Source organism: Salmo salar, chromosome ssa18 (genome assembly GCF_905237065.1).
Source record: "Salmo salar chromosome ssa18, Ssal_v3.1, whole genome shotgun sequence".
NCBI classification, from domain to species: Eukaryota; Metazoa; Chordata; class Actinopteri; order Salmoniformes; family Salmonidae; genus Salmo; species Salmo salar.
In genome coordinates, this window is record NC_059459.1 from 35,133,041 (window position 1) to 35,150,440 (window position 17,400).

Genomic DNA, 17,400 nt, shown 5'->3' on the forward strand with positions numbered 1-17,400 from the left:
CAGAGATGGAGAGAGAGACAGGGAGACACACAGAGATGGAGAGAGAGACAGGGAGACACACAGAGATTTAGAGAGAGACAGGGAGACACACTGATGGAGACAGGGAGACACATAGAGATTGAGAGAGAGACAGGGAGACACACAGAGATGGAGAGAGAGACAGGGAGACACACAGAGATGGAGAGAGAGACAGGGAGACACACAGAGATGGAGAGAGAGACAGGGAGACACACAGAGATGGAGAGAGAGACAGGGAGACACACAGAGATGGGGAGAGAGACAGGGAGACACAGAGATGGAGAGAGAGACAGGGAGACACACAGATGGAGAGAGAGACAGGGAGACACACAGAGATGGAGAGAGAGACAGGGAGACACACAGAGATGGAGAGAGAGACAGGGAGACACACAGAGATGGAGAGAGAGACAGGGAGACACACAGAGATGGAGAGAGAGACAGGTAGACACACAGAGATGGAGAGAGAGACAGGGAGACACACAGAGATGGAGAGAGAGACAGGGAGACACATAGAGATGGAGAGAGAGGCTTGTCAAATGCTCTCTACCCCTCTACCCCTCTACCCCTCCACCCCTCCACCCCTCTACCCCTCTACCCCTCCACCCCTCTACCCCTCCACCCCTCTACCCCTCTACACCTCTACACCTCCACCCCTCTACCCCTCTACCCCTCTACCCCTCTACACCTCTACCCCTCTACCCCTCTACACCTCCACCCCTCTACCCCTCCACCCCTCTACCCCTCTACCCCTCTACACCTCCACCCCTCTACCCCTCTACACCTCCACCCCTCTACCCCTCTACCCCTCTATTGTGGTGTGTTGTATTGTGTGTGTTGTATTGTGTGTGTTGTATTGTGGTGTGTTGTATTGTGTGTGTGTGTTGTATTGTGGACTCACTTCATCAACAGTATGGCTATAGATTCACTTCATCAACAGTATGGCTATGGACTCACTTCATCAACAGTATGGCTATAGATTCACTTCATCAACAGTATGGCTATAGATTCACTTCATCAACAGTATGGCTATAGATTCACTTCATCAACAGTATGGCTATAGATTCACTTCATCAACAGTATGGCTATAGATTCACTTCATCAACAGTATGGCTATGGACTCACTTCATCAACAGTATGGCTATAGATTCACTTCATCAACAGTATGGCTATGGACTCACTTCATCAACAGTATGGTTATAGATTCACTTCATCAACAGTATGGTTATGGACTCACTTCATCAACAGTATGGCTATAGATTCACTTCATCAACAGTATGGCTATAGACTCACTTCATCAACAGTATGGTTATAGATTCACTTCATCAACAGTATGGCTATAGACTCACTTCATCAACAGTATGGCTATAGATTCACTTCATCAACAGTATGGCTATAGACTCACTTCATCAACAGTATGGTTATAGATTCACTTCATCAACAGTATGGCTATAGACTCACTTCATCAACAGTATGGTTATAGATTCACTTCATCAACAGTATGGCTATAGATTCACTTCATCAACAGTATGGCTACAGAGAGAGAGAGGGGTGGTAGAGGTAGAGAGAGGGGAGGTGGTAGAGGTAGAGAGGAGAGAGGAGAGAGAGGGAGAGAGGGGTGGTAGAGGTAGAGAGAGGAGAGAAAGAGAGAGAGGGGTGGTAGAGAGAGAGAGGGAGAGAGGGAGAGAGGGGTGGTAGAGGTAGAGAGAGGAGAGAAAGAGAGAGAGGGGTGGTAGAGGTAGAGAGAGAAAGAGAGGGGTGGTAGAGGTAGAGAGAGGGAGGTGTGTTGTATTGTGTGTGTGTTGTATTGTTTGTGTGTGTGTTGTGTTGTGTGTGTTGTATTGTGTGTGTGTTTGTATTGTGTGTGTGTGTGTGTGTTTGTATTGTGTGCGTGTTGTATTGTGTGTGAGTTGTATTGTGTGTGTGTGTGTTTGTATTGTGTGTGTGTTGTATTGTGTGTTGTATTGTGTGTGTTTGTATTGTGTGTGTGTGCATAGGCCTATATGCATGCAATTGTGTGTGTGTGTGTGCGTGCGTGCTTGTGTATACATGCACAAGTGTGTGTGTGGTTAAGTTAGATTTGCTGTTTCAGGTATATGAGGTTGCTTGGTAAACACAGTGATGTGTAGAATGTGACAGGTTAGAATGTCTGCCACTTAGTCTGAACTCTACTCATGTTACCTTCACCTGATAATCACACACTTATAGACCTCTCTCCCTCTCTCCCTCTTTCTCTCTCTCTCTACCTTTACCACCCCTCTCTCCCTCTCTCCCTCTCTCCCTCTCTCTACCTCTACCACCCCTCTCTTTCTCTCTCTACCTCTACCACCCCTCTCTCTCTTTCTCTCCTCTCTCTACCTCTACCACCCCTCTCTCCCTCTCTCCCTCTCTCTCTCTACCACCCCTCTCTCTCTTTCTCTCCTCTCTCTACCTCTACCACCCCTCTCTCCCTCTCTCTCCTCTCTACCTCTACCACCCCCCCTCTCTCTACCTCTACCACCCCTCTCTCTCTCTCTCTCTCTCTACCTCTACCATCCCTCCCCCTCTCTCGCTCTCGCTCTCTCTACCTCTACCACCCCCTCCCTTTCTCTCTCTACCTCTACCACCCCCTCCCTCGCTCTCTCTCTCTCTACCTCTACCACCCCCCCCCTCTCTCTCTTTCCCACTTTTGTATCTTTCTTTCTCTTTCTGTTTTCTTATCTCTCTCAGTGAGTCCATAACCATACTGTTGATGAAGTGAATCTATAGCCATACTGTTGATGAAGTGAGTCCATAACCATACTGTTGATGAAGTGAATCTATAGCCATACTGTTGATGAAGTGAGTCCATAACCATACTGTTGATGAAGTGAATCTATAGCCATACTGTTGATGAAGTGAATCTATAACCATACTGTTGATGAAGTGAATCTATAGCCATACTGTTGATGAAGTGAATCTATAACCATACTGTTGATGAAGTGAATCTATAGCCATACTGTTGATGAAGTGAGTCCATAGCCATACTGTTGATGAAGTGAGTCCATAGCCATACTGTTGAAGTGAGTCTATAACCATACTATTGATGAAGTGAGTCTATAGCCATAATGTTGATGAAGTGAGTCCATAACCATACTGTTGAAGTGAGTCTATAACCATACTGTTGATGAAGTGAGTCCATAGCCATACTGTTGATGAAGTGAGTCTATAGCCATACTATTGATGAAGTAAGTCTATAGCCATACTGTTGAAGTGAGTCTATAACCATACTGTTGATGAAGTGAGTCCATAGCCAAACTGTTGATGAAAAGAGTCCATAACCATACTGTTGATGAAGTGAGTCTATAGCCATACTGTTGATGAAGTGAGTCCATAGCCATACTGTTGATGAAAAGAGTCCATAACCATACTGTTGATGAAGTGAGTCTATAGCCATACTGTTGATGAAGTGAGTCCATAGCCATACTGTTGATGAAGTGAGTCCATAACCATACTGTTGATGACGTGAGTCTATAACCATACTGTTGATGAAGTGAATCTATAACCATACTGTTGATGAAGTGAGTCCATAACCATACTGTTGATGAAGTGAGTCCATAACCATACTGTTGATGAAGTGAGTCTATAACCATACTGTTGATGAAGTGAGTCCATAACCATACTGTTGATGAAGTGAGTCTATAACCATACTGTTGATGAAGTGAGTCCATAGCCATACTGTTGATGAAGTGAGTCTATAGCCATACTGTTGATGAAGTGAGTCAATAGCCATACTGTTGAAGTGAGTCTATAACCATACTGTTGATGAAGTGAGTCCATAGCCATACTGTTGATGAAAAGAGTCCATAACCATACTGTTGATGAAGTGAGTCTATAGCCATACTGTTGATGAAGTGAGTCTATAGCCATACTGTTGATGAAGTGAGTCTATAACTATACTGTTGATGAAGTGAGTCTATAACCATACTGTTGATGAAGTGAATCTATAACCATACTGTTGATGAAGTGAGTCCATAACCATACTGTTGATGAAGTGAGTCTATAGCCATACTGTTGATGAAGTGAGTCCATAACCATACTGTTGATGAAGTGAGTCCATAACCATACTGTTGATGAAGTGAGTCTATAACCATACTGTTGATGAAGTGAGTCCATAGCCATACTGTTGATGAAGTGAGTCTATAGCCATACATTTGATGAAGTGAGTCTATAGCCATACTGTTGAAGTGAGTCTATAACCATACTGTTGATGAAGTGAGTCCATAGCCATACTGTTGATGAAGTGAGTCCATAACCATACTGTTGATGAAGTGAGTCCATAACCATACTGTTGATGAAGTGAGTCTATAACCATACTGTTGATGAAGTGAGTCTATAACATACTGTTGATGAAGTGAGTCCATAACCATACTGTTGATGAAGTGAGTCCATAGCCATACTGTTGATGAAGTGAGTCTATAGCCATACATTTGATGAAGTGAGTCTATAGCCATACTGTTGAAGTGAGTCTATAACCATACTGTTGATGAAGTGAGTCCATAGCCATACTGTTGATGAAGTGAGTCCATAACCATACTGTTGATGAAGTGAGTCTATAACCATACTGTTGATGAAGTGAGTCTATAACATACTGTTGATGAAGTGAGTCCATAACCATACTGTTGATGAAGTGAGTCCATAGCCATACTGTTGATGAAGTGAGTCTATAGCCATACTATTGATGAAGTGAGTCTATAGCCATACTGTTGAAGTGAGTCTATAACCATACTGTTGATGAAGTGAGTCCATAGCCATACTGTTGATGAAAAGAGTCCATAACCATACTGTTGATGAAGTGAGTCTATAGCCATACTGTTGATGAAGTGAGTCTATATCCATACTGTTGATGAAGTGAATCTATAACCATACTGTTGATGAAGTGAGTCCATAACCATACTGTTGATGAAGTGAGTCCATAACCATACTGTTGATGAAGTGAGTCCATAGCCATACTGTTGATGAAGTGAGTCCGTAGCCATACTGTTGAAGTGAGTCCATAACCATACTGTTGATGAAGTGAGTCCATAACCATACTGTTGATGAAGTGAGTCCATAGCCATACTGTTGATGAAGTGAGTCCATAGCCATACTGTTGATGAAGTGAGTCCATAGCCATACTGTTGATGAAGTGAGTCCATAGCCATACTGTTGATGAAGTGAGTCCATAGCCATACTGTTGATGAAGTGAGTCCATAGCCATACTGTTGATGAAGTGAGTCCATAACCATACTGTTGATGAAGTGAGTCCATAGCCATACTGTTGATGAAGTGAGTCTATAACCATACTGTTGATGAAGTGAGTCCATAACCATACTGTTGATGAAGTGAGTCTATAACCATACTGTTGATGAAGTGAGTCCATAGCCATACTGTTGATGAAGTGAGTCTATAACCATACTGTTGATGAAGTGAGTCCATAACCATACTGTTGATGAAGTGAGTCTATAACCATACTGTTGATGAAGTGAGTCCATAGCCATACTGTTGATGAAGTGAGTCTATAACCATACTGTTGATGATGTGAGTCCATACCTTTTGTGTGTTGTTGTTGTTATCGGAGTGAACATGGACACACACATACCCTGCCTTCACAATCAAACACACACACACTGCTGTCACACTTCTCTAATTCTCATTCGGCTCGACTCTCACACACTGTCTCACACACCCCCACACACACACTATGTCTCCTGACCACACACACACACACACACACACACACACACACACACACACACACACACCTATGCCCCCTGACCACACACACACACGCACACACACACACACACACACACACACACACACACACACACACACACACACACACACCAATTGGAGGGAGCGTCAGCTGTTCATGACTAGCTGCCACACTTCACAAAGGAGACCAAAATATGTCCTGTCTCCTTTTCTTTCCACCTCTCTGTAGGAGTTGTCTCAAAGTGTCGACTGGACACGGAGACACAAAGTGCATCCCAGTGTTCTCTAATCCAACAATCCTTTCCAAACGTATTGATACCCAGGAAAACATGCCGTTCCTACAGAAACCTTTTGGTAGCTCCGGTATACCCACACTACTGTCTCTGATATGACCCCTGAACTGTAGCGCCCAGACACCCAGCTATCTCTCTTTGCTAAATGACAGATTTCCTTTTCCTCACTTCATGGCCATATTGGTTTCCCTTCAGAAAAGGGCTGACTTCCAGTTGAAGCAGGTTATTAAAGGATAAAGGAATCCTCTTATGTCAGTAAACTAGTTACAGTGATACAGCAGTGCTGCTACCCCAGCGTTTCAGTGGCGCCATGTTTATCTGTTTATTATTGGTGTGTGTGTGTGTGTGTGTGTGTGTGTGTGTGTGTGTGTGTGTGTGTGTGTGTGTGTGTGTGTGTGTGTGTGTGGTGGAGTGAGAGTTTCTTTCCCCACAGCAGGAGCAAGGGACAGAGATAAGAGAGAGTTCAGCCTCAGCAATATGGAGCGAGGGAGGGAGGGATGGAGGGATCAGGAGAGAAAGTGAAGGAGAGTCCATCCTCAGCATTATGAAGGGATGGAGAGATGGAGAGACGGAGGGAGAGAAAGGAAGAGAGAGTCCACCCTTAGCATTATGGAGGGAGGGAGGGAGGGAGGGAGGGAGGGAGGGAAAGGAAGAGAGAGTCCAGCGTCAGCAGTAACCTGGTCATGGATGAGAGAGGGATGGAGCAAGGGAGGAAAAGAGAAAGAGAGGGAGAAAGATGATGTGGGGGGAGAGAGAGATTTGTCCTCTTCATCAACAGACAGTGATGTGTGTGGAATGATAGGTTCTTCATCACTAATACATCATAATTAGCTGGGTGTGTATATTTCACTAATGTAAATGTTTGAATTTTTGTTGCATATCCCAACAGAGAGTGGGGTCACAGCCCGGGTCAGATATTATCAACGTTGACCCAGGAGCAATGAAGGTTAAGTGCCTTGCTCAAGGGCACATTGACAGATGTTTCACCTGGTCGGCTCGGGGATTCGAACTAAGGACCTTTCTCTCTAACCGCCAAGCTACCTGCCCCCCCACTACCTATGATGTGGGTGCACTATAGCAGGGCCTTCTTAGAGTTCACTTTGATCGTGTGTGTGTGTGTGTGTGTGTGTGTGTGTGTGTGTGTGTGTGTGTGTGTGTGTGTGTGTGTGTGAGACCCTCAGCACCCTCTATGTAACCCCCCCCTTGTTCTCCACACACGCGTTCATCACCACTACAGGTGTATCTGTCATGTTGTTTTGTCTGCCCTTTTTCTCCTGATTTCACTCGTTCCCTACTTTCCCCTCCTCTCTCTGCAGTCTCGGGTTCCCCTCCTTCGTCAGATGGCGTTCTGCTTGGCCGAGCTTCACTGCTGGTCCTCCAGCAGCTCACTACAAGTCAGAGGTTAGTGTGTCTGTTTTAGAGACAGCTTCACTGCTGGTCCTCCAGCAGCTCACTACAAGTGGAATGTATTACTACACTTGTGTGTGTGTGAACATTTCTACATGATCTATATATCTGCTTCTCTCTCTCATCTCTACATAGAGATCCTATTAAATAACAAACACACATAGCTCATAAATTCTTCAAATTCATTATTTTATTTAATGTCAATTCTTTCTGATCAAATACATTTAAGACTCTTCTGGTTCTGAACTTGTACATTCTATCCATTAACTCACATTTCTCCCATTGACATGTGTCTGTCTCCCATTGACATACACTACCATTCAAAAGTTTGGGGTCACTTAGAAATGTCCTACTTAGAAGGCCAGCATCCCAGAGTCTCCTCTTCACTGTTGACATTGAGGCTGGTGTTTTGCGGGTGCTATTTAATGAAGCTGCCAGTTGAGGACTTGTGAGGCATCTGTTTCTCAAACTAGAAACTCTAATGTACTTGTCCTCTTGCTCAGTTGTGCACCGGGGCCTCCCACTCCTCTTTCTATTCTGGTTAGAGCCAGTTTGCGCTGTTCTGTGAAGGGAGTAGTACACAGCGTTGTTCGAGATCTTCCGTTTCTTGGAAATTTCTCACATGGAATAGCCTTCATTTCTCAGAACAAGAATAGACTGACGAGTTTCAGAAGAAAGTTATTTGTTTCTGACCATTTTGAGCCTGTAATTGAACCCACAAATGCTGATTCTCCAGATACTCAACTAGTCTAAATGCCAGTTTTATTGCTTCTTTAATCAGAACAACAGTTTTCAGCTGTGCTAACATAATTGCAAAAGGGTTTTCTAATGATCAATTAGCCTTTTAAAATGATAAACTTGGATTAGCTAACACAACGTGCCATTGGAACACAGGAGTGATGGTTGCTGATAATCGGTCTCTGTACGCCTATGTAGATATTCCATTAAAAATCAGCCGTTTCCAGCTACAATAGTCATTTACAACATTAACAATTTCTACACTGTATTTCTGATCAATTTGATGTTATTTTAATGGACAAAAAATGGCTTTTCTTTAAAAAACAAGGACATTTCTAAGTGACCCCAAACTTTTGAACGGTAGTGTATGTCTGTCTCCCATTGACGTGAACCTGTCTCCCATTGACGTGCGCCTGTCTCCCATTGACGTGAACCTGTCTCCCATTGACGTGAGCCTGTCTCCCATTGACGTGAGCCTGTCTCCCATTGACGTGAACCTGTCTCCCATTGACGTGAACCTGTCTCCCATTGACGTGAACCTGTCTCCCATTGACGTGAGCCTGTCTCCCATTGACGTGAGCCTGTCTCCCATTGACGTGAGCCTGTCTCCCATTGACGTGAACCTGTCTCCCATTGACGTGAACCTGTCTCCCATTGACGTGAACCTGTCTCCCATTGACGTGAGCTTGTCTCCCATTGACGTGAGCCTGTCTCCCATTAAAGTGAACCTGTCTCCCATTGACGTGAACCTGTCTCCCATTGACGTGAACCTGTCTCCCATTGACGTGAGCCTGTCTCCCATTGACGTGAACCTGTCTCCCATTGACGTGAACCTGTCTCCCATTGACGTGAACCTGTCTCCCATTGACGTGAACCTGTCTCCCATTGACGTGAACCTGTCTCCCATTGACGTGAACCTGTCTCCCATTGACGTGAACCTGTCTCCCATTGACGTGAGCCTGTCTCCCATTGACGTGCGCCTGTCTCCCATTGACGTGAGTCTGTCTCCCATTGACGTGAATCTGTCTCCCATTGACGTGAACCTGTCTCCCATTGACGTGAGTCTGTCTCCCATTGACGTGAGCCTGTCTCCCATTGACATAAATGAATGGTCCTTTAGCTCAGTTGGTAGAGCAATGCTCTTGGGATCAATTCCCGCTGGGGCTCCCCAAATGTAAAATGTATGCAGACATGACTCTAAGGAGCTTTGGATAAAAGCGTCAGCTAATATTATATACTGTATATTAATAATGTAAGACATTCTGAATGAACCAATTATCTCAATTGTGAATGGGACCTTTACTGTTCATTTGTCGTCTATGCTCTAGGCTTACGATGACCGCCAACCAACCCCTGACCTTTATGACCTTGTGGGTGGGGCCTACGTTTGAGTCGGGGTTGACAGTTGCTGTCTGTCTCTCCACGCCTATCTGTTCATCTTTTCAGTCACAGAGAAATAAATGTTATTTTTCTTGTTTAGCTTCCCTTCAGGTTCTTCTTTTCCAGTCTGGTAAGCTTCAGGCGGAGATAGTGTCTCTGAGGCCAAATCGTGTGTGTGTGTGTGTGTGTGTGTGTGTGTGTGTGTGACAGGTGTGTGTGTGACAGGTGTGTGTGTCGTGGTTATATTAGTTTGTGACTTTGTGTTTTTTGCTATCAGAGGAAACGTTGGGTGGAGGGATATATCAGGATGGTGGCTTGAGGTGGTGAGGCGTGACGCTCCCTGCCAACCCCTGTCTGTACAGTATACATCCGCCCAAAATCCTAGTTACCTGTCTGGAGGATACATATCAAACAGGACAGATGGAAATACTATGAAAGTGTGTGTGTGTGTGTGTGTGTGTGTGTGTGTGTGTGTGTGTGTGTGTGTGTGTGTTATGCGTCAGCGCTCCCCCTTTATTAGTGTGACCTGTTCTAAGGAGCAGCAGCAGAAGACACACACACACCCACACACACGCCTCAGCAGCAGCAGAGAGGACGTGATAAAATAGTGATGTGCTGTGAGAATCCTGGCCCGGCCCGGAGTTTGGGCCGTCGCTAATAACACCCAATAAAAGTCTAGTCTCAGCAGTTTAGGGGTAGAGGTGTGTGTGTGTTGATTAGGTGCAACTAGGCATGTGTGGGATGGAGTCTGTCCTGGAGGTGAAGGGAGGCTACAGAGGCTTCTCTCTTCATCAGTATTATGTCCCTCCTTCTCCTTCTCTACCCTCCCTCCCTCCCTCCCTCCTCCTCTATTCCTCCCTCCTCTATCCCTCCTCCTCCTCTATCCCTCCTCCTTCTCTGTCACTCCCTCCCTCCCTCCTCCTCCTCTATCCCTCCCTCCTCCTCTATCCCTCCTCCTCCTCTATCCCTCCTCCTCTATCCCTCCCTCCACTCCCTTCCTCCCTCCCTCCTCCTCCCTCCTCCTCCCTCCCTCCCTCCTCCTCTATCCCTCCTCCTCCTCTATCCCTCCCTCCACTCCCTTCTCCTCTATCCCTCCCTCCACTCCCTTCTCCTCTATCCATCCCTCCCTCCCTCCCTCCCTCCCTCCTCCTCCCTCCACTCCCTCCTCCTCCTCCTCCCTCCCTCCACTCCCTCCTCCTCCTCCTCCCTCCCTCCCTCCTCTCCTCCCTCCCTCCCTCCCTCCCTCCCTCCCTCCTCCTCCTCTATCCCTCCCTCCACTCCCCTTTTCCTCTATCCCTCCCTCCACTCCCTTCTCCTCTATCCCCCTCCCTCCCTCCCTCCCTCCTCTCCTCTTCCTCCTCCCTCCCTCCTCCTCCCTCCCTCCTCCCTCCCTCCCTCCCTCCCTCCTCCTCCTCTATCCCTCCCTCCTCCTGTATTCCCTCCATCCTTCCCACCTCCTTTGCTCCCTCGTTATCTGGAGCGGAGTGCAGGCAGAAGGGACAGGACACTAGCTGATAGTGATTGTTTATCCCGTGGTGAGAAATTGCTGATCTGTCCGTTTTTCTGACAGACTGGTTCGCTCTCTCCTCTCTCCATCTCGCTCTCTCCTTCCATCTCTTTCTCTCTCTCCTTCCATCTTTCTCTCTCTCTGTCCATCTCTTTCTCTCTCTCCTTCCATCTCTTTCTCTCTCTCTCTGTCCATCTCTTTCTCTCTCTCCTTCCATCTCTTTCTCTCTCTCTCTGTCCATCTCTTTCTCTCTCTCCGTCCATCTCTTTCTCTCCTTCCATCTCTTTCTCTCTCTTCTTTCATCTCTTTCTCTCTCTCCTTCCATCTCTTTCTCTCTCTCCTTCCATCTCTTTCTCTCTCTCTGTCCATCTCTTTTTCTCTCTCTATCCATCTCTTTCTCTCTCTCCTTCCATCTCTCTCTCTCGTTCTTTCTCTCTCTGCACACAGATACAGATATTGGCACCTATCAGTACTATGACAAAGGAGAGCCAGGTAAATATGTTTACAATGTATATGTTCCTATTTCCACCACACACACACACACACACACACACACACACACACACACACACACACACACACACACACACACACACACACACACACACACACACACGTCTGCATGTTGAGCAGCTGCACGTCTCTTGTCCATCTTCAGCGAGATGATGCTCTCGCTCAAAGCCATTTAATTTGGAGGATTACAGAAGGATGTCTTGATATCTCAGTGGAGGAGAAGAGAGGAGGAGGGAGAACAAAGGAGAGAGAGAGAGAGAGCAGAGAGTACTACATCGCGTCGGCTAATTTAAGCTGTGCAAATTGATAATAGCCTCTATTAACTACACACACACACACACACACACACACACACACACACACACACACACACACACACACACATTAACCTCAAATGTAAGACACCGTTCTTTCCACAAGAGGGAGTCCCAGGCTCATTAGAATTACTAAGGGACCCCCCCTACAGTCCCTCACCCCTTAGGCACAGATCTAGGATCAGCTCCCACTCCCCGCCCCCAGACCCTCAGATCTAGGATCAGCTCCCACTCCCCGCCCCCAGACCCTCAGCTCTAGGATCAGCTCCTCCCCGCCCCCCGGACCATCAGATCTAGGATCAGCTCCCACTCCCCGCCCCCCAGGCCCACAGCTCTAGGATCAGCTCCTCCTCCCCCCACTGACCCTCAGCTCTAGGATCAGCTCCCACTCCCCGCCCCCAGACCCACAGCTCAAGGATCAGCTCCTACTCCCCGCCCCCCAGACCCACAGCTCAAGGATCAGCTCCCACTCCCCGCCCCCAGACCCACAGCTCTAGGATCAGCTCCTCCTCCCCCCACTGACCCTCAGATCTAGGATCAGCTCCTCCTCCCCCACAGACCCTCAGCTCTAAGATCAGCTCCCACTCCCCCACTGACCCTCAGCTCCAAGATCAGCTCCCACTCCCCCCACTGACCCTCAGATCTAGGATCAGCTCCTCCTCCCCCCACAGACCCTCAGCTCTAAGATCAGCTCCCCCTCCCCCACTGACCCTCAGCTCTAGGATCAGCTCCTCCTCCCCCCACTGACCCTCAGATCTAGGATCAGCTCCTCCTCGCCCCCAGACCCTCAGCTCTAGGATCAGCTCCTCCTCCCCCCAGACCCTCAGATCAAGGATCAGCTCCCACTCCCCCACTGACCCTCAGCTCTAGGATCAGCTCCCACTCCCCGCCTCCCCAGACCCTCAACTCTCAGATCAGCTCCTCCTCCCCCCAGACCCTCAGATCTAGGATCAGCTCCCACTCCCCGCCCCCCAGACCCTCAGATCTAGGATCAGCTCCCACTCCCCGCCCCCCAGACCCCCAGATCTAGGATCAGCTCCCACTCCCCGCCCCCCAGACCCTCAGCTCTAGGATCAGCTCCTCCCCGCCCCCCAGACCCTCAGATCTAGGATCAGCTCCCACTCCCCGCCCCCCAGACCCACAGCTCTAGGATCAGCTCCTCCTCCCCCCACTGACCCTCAGCTCTAGGATCAGCTCCCACTCCCCGCCCCCCAGACCCATAGCTCAAGGATCAGCTCCCACTCCCCGCCCCACCAGACCCACAGCTCTAGGATCAGCTCCTCCTCCCCCCACTGACCCTCAGATCTAGGATCAGCTCCTCCTCCCCCACAGACCCTCAGCTCTAAGATCAGCTCCCCCTCCCCCACTGACCCTCAGCTCTAGGATCAGCTCCTCCTCCCCCCACTGACCCTCAGATCTAGGATCAGCTCCTCCTCGCCCCCCAGACCCTCAGCTCTAGGATCAGCTCCTCCTCCCCCCAGACCCTCAGATCTAGGATCAGCTCCCACTCCCCCCACTGACCCTCAGCTCTAGGATCAGCTCCCACTCCCCGCCCCCCAGACCCTCAGCTCTAGGATCAGCTCCTCCTCCCCCAGACCCTCAGATCTAGGATCAGCTCCCACTCCCCGCCCCCCAGACCCTCAGATCTAGGATCAGCTCCCACTCCCCGCCCCCCAGACCCTCAGATCTAGGATCAGCTCCTCCTCCCCCCCAGACCCTCAGCTCTAGGATCAGCTCCTCCTCCCCCCACTGACCCTCAGCTCTAGGATCAGCTCCCCCCTGACCTTAACTGTAGGGGGAGAAACCACTAAACTGACCTTGGATCAGCGTATGGGGCACTAGGGGCTACTCCTACTCTGTCCTGAAGCAGGTGGCTGTGTCTGGGTGTCCTCTCAGCCTCTTATCTGATTAGGGACCACTAATCCTGGAAGTGGCCTAAACTGCCAGCGGGGCCTGCCAGATCCTACCAGACAGGCCACTTTCCTGCTCCCGGCGGCTGAGTGAGGAGGCTTGGGCTAGGCTGTCGACTGGTCATGTTGGAGGGGCTCTGTTTAGCACTGGCTTGCTGCTCCTGTCCCACCTGGAAACACACCTACACACACACACACACCTACACACACACACACACACACACACACACACACACACACACACACACACACACACACACTAACCCTCTCTTGACACATAGACAACACTGACATGTACATAGCATACACCTGAAACAGTAGAACAGTCTACCTCATTGTTTTTGACCTCCTGTACTGTCCTCTTTCTTTCAGCCATCCCATCAGAGCACCACTACTACACTGACAAACAGTATTTCTCTGAATGTAAGTCCTTTCAAATCACTGCCCTCACAACACAAACCTTATGCAGAAACGACTAACATTATAACAAGCCGTAGGTGATAGTATTTTGGTGGGTTATATTGTACTGTGTTGAGGCAAAAGGGAGTTCAGGAGAAGTGAGATCATTTGGGGTGGGTGATGTTGTAGTGGGGTTGTGTTGGAATAGGTTGAAGAACAGGTCAAGTGTGGTATTTGGGGGATGGGATGAAGTGGGGACTGGTTGAGCGGGTAGGTGTGTGTGTGTTCTCCCCAGTCCAAACACCCCAGAGTGGTACCATTAGGGACCTGATCATCATCATACCAGGAGGACCATTTTCCATGAAATAACTCTTAGCTAGTCAATCTGTCAATCAACCTGACTCTCTCTCGCTCTCTACTCATTCATCTTTCTCTCTTCTCTTTCTCTCTCATCTCTCTCATCTCTTTCTCTCTCATCTCTCTCTCCCCCCCATCTCTTCCTCTCTCTCTTTCTCTCTCTCCCCATCTCTTCCTCTCTCCCTCTCTCGCCCAGGAGGGGAATACAAACACCCTTATCAGGAGACAAACACGCGTCCCCCTGCCCTCCCTCCCCCCATCTCCCCCCTCTCCCCCGCTACCTCATTTGCATGTATCTGCTTCCCCACTCCCACTCGTTGTAGAAGGAGACTACGTCTCTTAATACTTTCTTTTTAAATAGAGAGGAGGAGGGAAAAACTGATAGGAAAACGATTAGGCCATCTTGAAAAAGCAGACCTCCTTACCTTCCATATTAACGCTCATGTATATGCACAGGGAAGGACTAGGCCCCAGAATTCAATTAACTTTTTTTAGTTTTTTTTCTTCTGTCTCTCTCTCCGCCAGTGGAGGGAGCGATGGGGAGAGTATGGGGAAATGACAGGGTTTGTGTGTGGAACGAGGTAGTTTCAAGTGGCGTGTGTATTTAGATGTGTTCTGCTAACTTTGAGTTTGTCTTCCCGCAGAGGCTGGGGTAGAGATAACTGTAGGAGAGTGTTACTGGCTGGCTGGCTACTGCTCTCAGAGACTCAGAGACTAAAACCTTACATCAAACAAATATGGCTTATCAATATTTGCGAGAGGTCTTTCAATAAGGAGAAAGGTGGATGTAGTGTATATTTGTTGGTAATGAGAGCTTTCTCATTGCTGGTGCTCTGAGGGTTCTTACAGCTCTAAAACATCTTCGCTCCATGTTTGATCAAAACACAACTCAATATGACACCTGTAGTTTGATCAAAACACAACTCAAATATGACACCTGTAGTTTGATCAAAACACAACTCAATATGACACCTGTAGTTTGATCAAAACACAACTCAAATATGACACCTGTAATTTGATCAAAACACAACTCAATATGACACCTGTAGTTTGATCAAAACACAACTCAATATGACACCTGTAGTTTGATCAAAACACAACTCAAATATGACACCTGTAGTTTGATCAAAACACAACTCAATATGACACCTGTAGTTTGATCAAAACACAACTCAAATATGACACCTGTAGTTTGATCAAAACACAACTCAATATGACACCTGTAGTTTGATCACAACTCAATATGACACCTGTAGTTTGATCAAAACACAACTCAAATATGACACCTGTAGTTTGATCAAAACAACTGAAATATGACACCTGTAGTTTGATCAAAACACAACTCAATAGGACACCTGTAGTTTGATCAAAACAAAACTCAAATATGACACCTGTAGTTTGATCAAAACACAACTCAAATATGACACATGTAGTTTGATCAAAACACAACTCAAATATGACACATGTAGTTTGATCAAAACACAACTCAAATATGACACCTGTAGTTTGATCAAAACAACTCAAATATGACACCTGTAGTTTGATCAAAACAACTGAAATATGACACCTGTAGTTTGATCAAAACACAACTCAAATATGACACCTGTAGTTTGATCAAAACACAACTCAATATGACGCCTGTAGTTTGATCAAAACACAACTCAATATGACACCTGTAGTTTGATTGATCAAAACACAACTAAAATATGACACCTGTAGTTTGATTGATCAAAACACAACTCAATATGACACCTGTAGTTTGATCAAAACACAACTCAATATGACACCTGTAGTTTTACTTAGAGGAGCGTCATATATAAATTGTCCTGTATGTATGACTCAGTTGGTAGAGCATGGCGATTGAAACGCTAGGATTGTGGGCATTGTATGTATGACTTTAAGTCGCTTTGGGAAAAAGTGTCTGCTAAATGGTATTATTATTATGTAGTAGTAGTAGTAATAAGTAATTCAGCAGATACACCTAACCAGGTTGGTGACTTACAATAAATCAACTGAGGAAGGTAAATGGCCCTCCAATCATCTAGATCCAATAGGATGGTCTTTAGCTTGCAGCCCTATAAAGTGGGAGTACAGAGAGACTCTCTAAGGGTGTTGTGTTTCCTACTCTAATTCCTCCTAGACACATTGCTCCTTCCTAATTCCCTTCCTAGCCTCATTCTTCAAACCCAATACCCTGCTCTCCATTTCTCCTTTCCAGGTGACCCTATTGTCCTTTAACCTCCCATCTAAACATGTAGCGATGATGTATTTCTCCAATTGGTTTCATTCATTCCTTGACCTCTTGAAATTAAATTCCATGATTATCCCATTGGTTGGTTGGTTGGTTGGTTTTCTGGTCCGGTGTGCTCCCATGGGAGTTTGGGAATACTCTCTCTCTCTCTCTCTCTCTCTCTCTCCTTCCATATAAGTCACTTGACCAAACTTCCTGTTGTTTTCTTCTTTCCTCTTTCTTATGCTCACCCCCTCGTCTTGTTTTTCTCATAGCTCGCGGCTACTCGTGGACCCTCAGGAACCGTCGTCCAGAGAAGCTCCGTGATTCGCTCGAGAAGCTTGAGGTAACCTCCCCTAGGGTAGGGACGCTGGGAGTTTTCCCTTTCCGAAACGCCCGATTGATTAACAAATAGGGGCATCCTCTGTTTTCTTTCTCTCTCAGAATCCCTCGCTTCTCTCTCTCTCTCAACACCTCTCTTTCGCTCCCTGCTCTGTCATCGAGGGGGATATTTGAGGGGCTCAGGGACCTACAGGTTTCTCCTCATCCCTCCTTCCTCCCCATTTTCTTTCTAGCATTACAGACGTATCTTTGTTTGCTCGGCCTTGGCTGAGCCTGTTTC

At 47.2% G+C, this 17,400-nt stretch overlaps 1 protein-coding gene across 10 annotated transcripts in view; it reads left to right on the plus strand.

Moving 5' to 3' along the window:
• wdpcp (WD repeat containing planar cell polarity effector) overlaps window positions 1–17,400 on the plus strand; it is a 236,262-nt gene that overhangs the window by 105,266 nt on the left and 113,596 nt on the right. For 3 of the 10 annotated variants that reach the window (XM_045701789.1, XM_045701784.1, XM_045701788.1), the window contains exons 1-5: window positions 6,771–7,086; window positions 7,340–7,424; window positions 11,503–11,547; window positions 14,165–14,215; window positions 17,054–17,124. In XM_045701789.1, the coding sequence (XP_045557745.1) occupies window positions 6,964–7,086; window positions 7,340–7,424; window positions 11,503–11,547; window positions 14,165–14,215; window positions 17,054–17,124 (375 nt within the window). In that variant the 5' untranslated portion in view covers window positions 6,771–6,963. Of the gene's footprint in view, window positions 1–6,766; window positions 7,087–7,339; window positions 7,425–11,502; window positions 11,548–14,164; window positions 14,216–17,053; window positions 17,125–17,400 lie in introns of those variants that run through there. The other 7 variants (XM_045701785.1, XM_045701786.1, XM_045701783.1 and 4 more) reach the window with 6 other exon arrangements.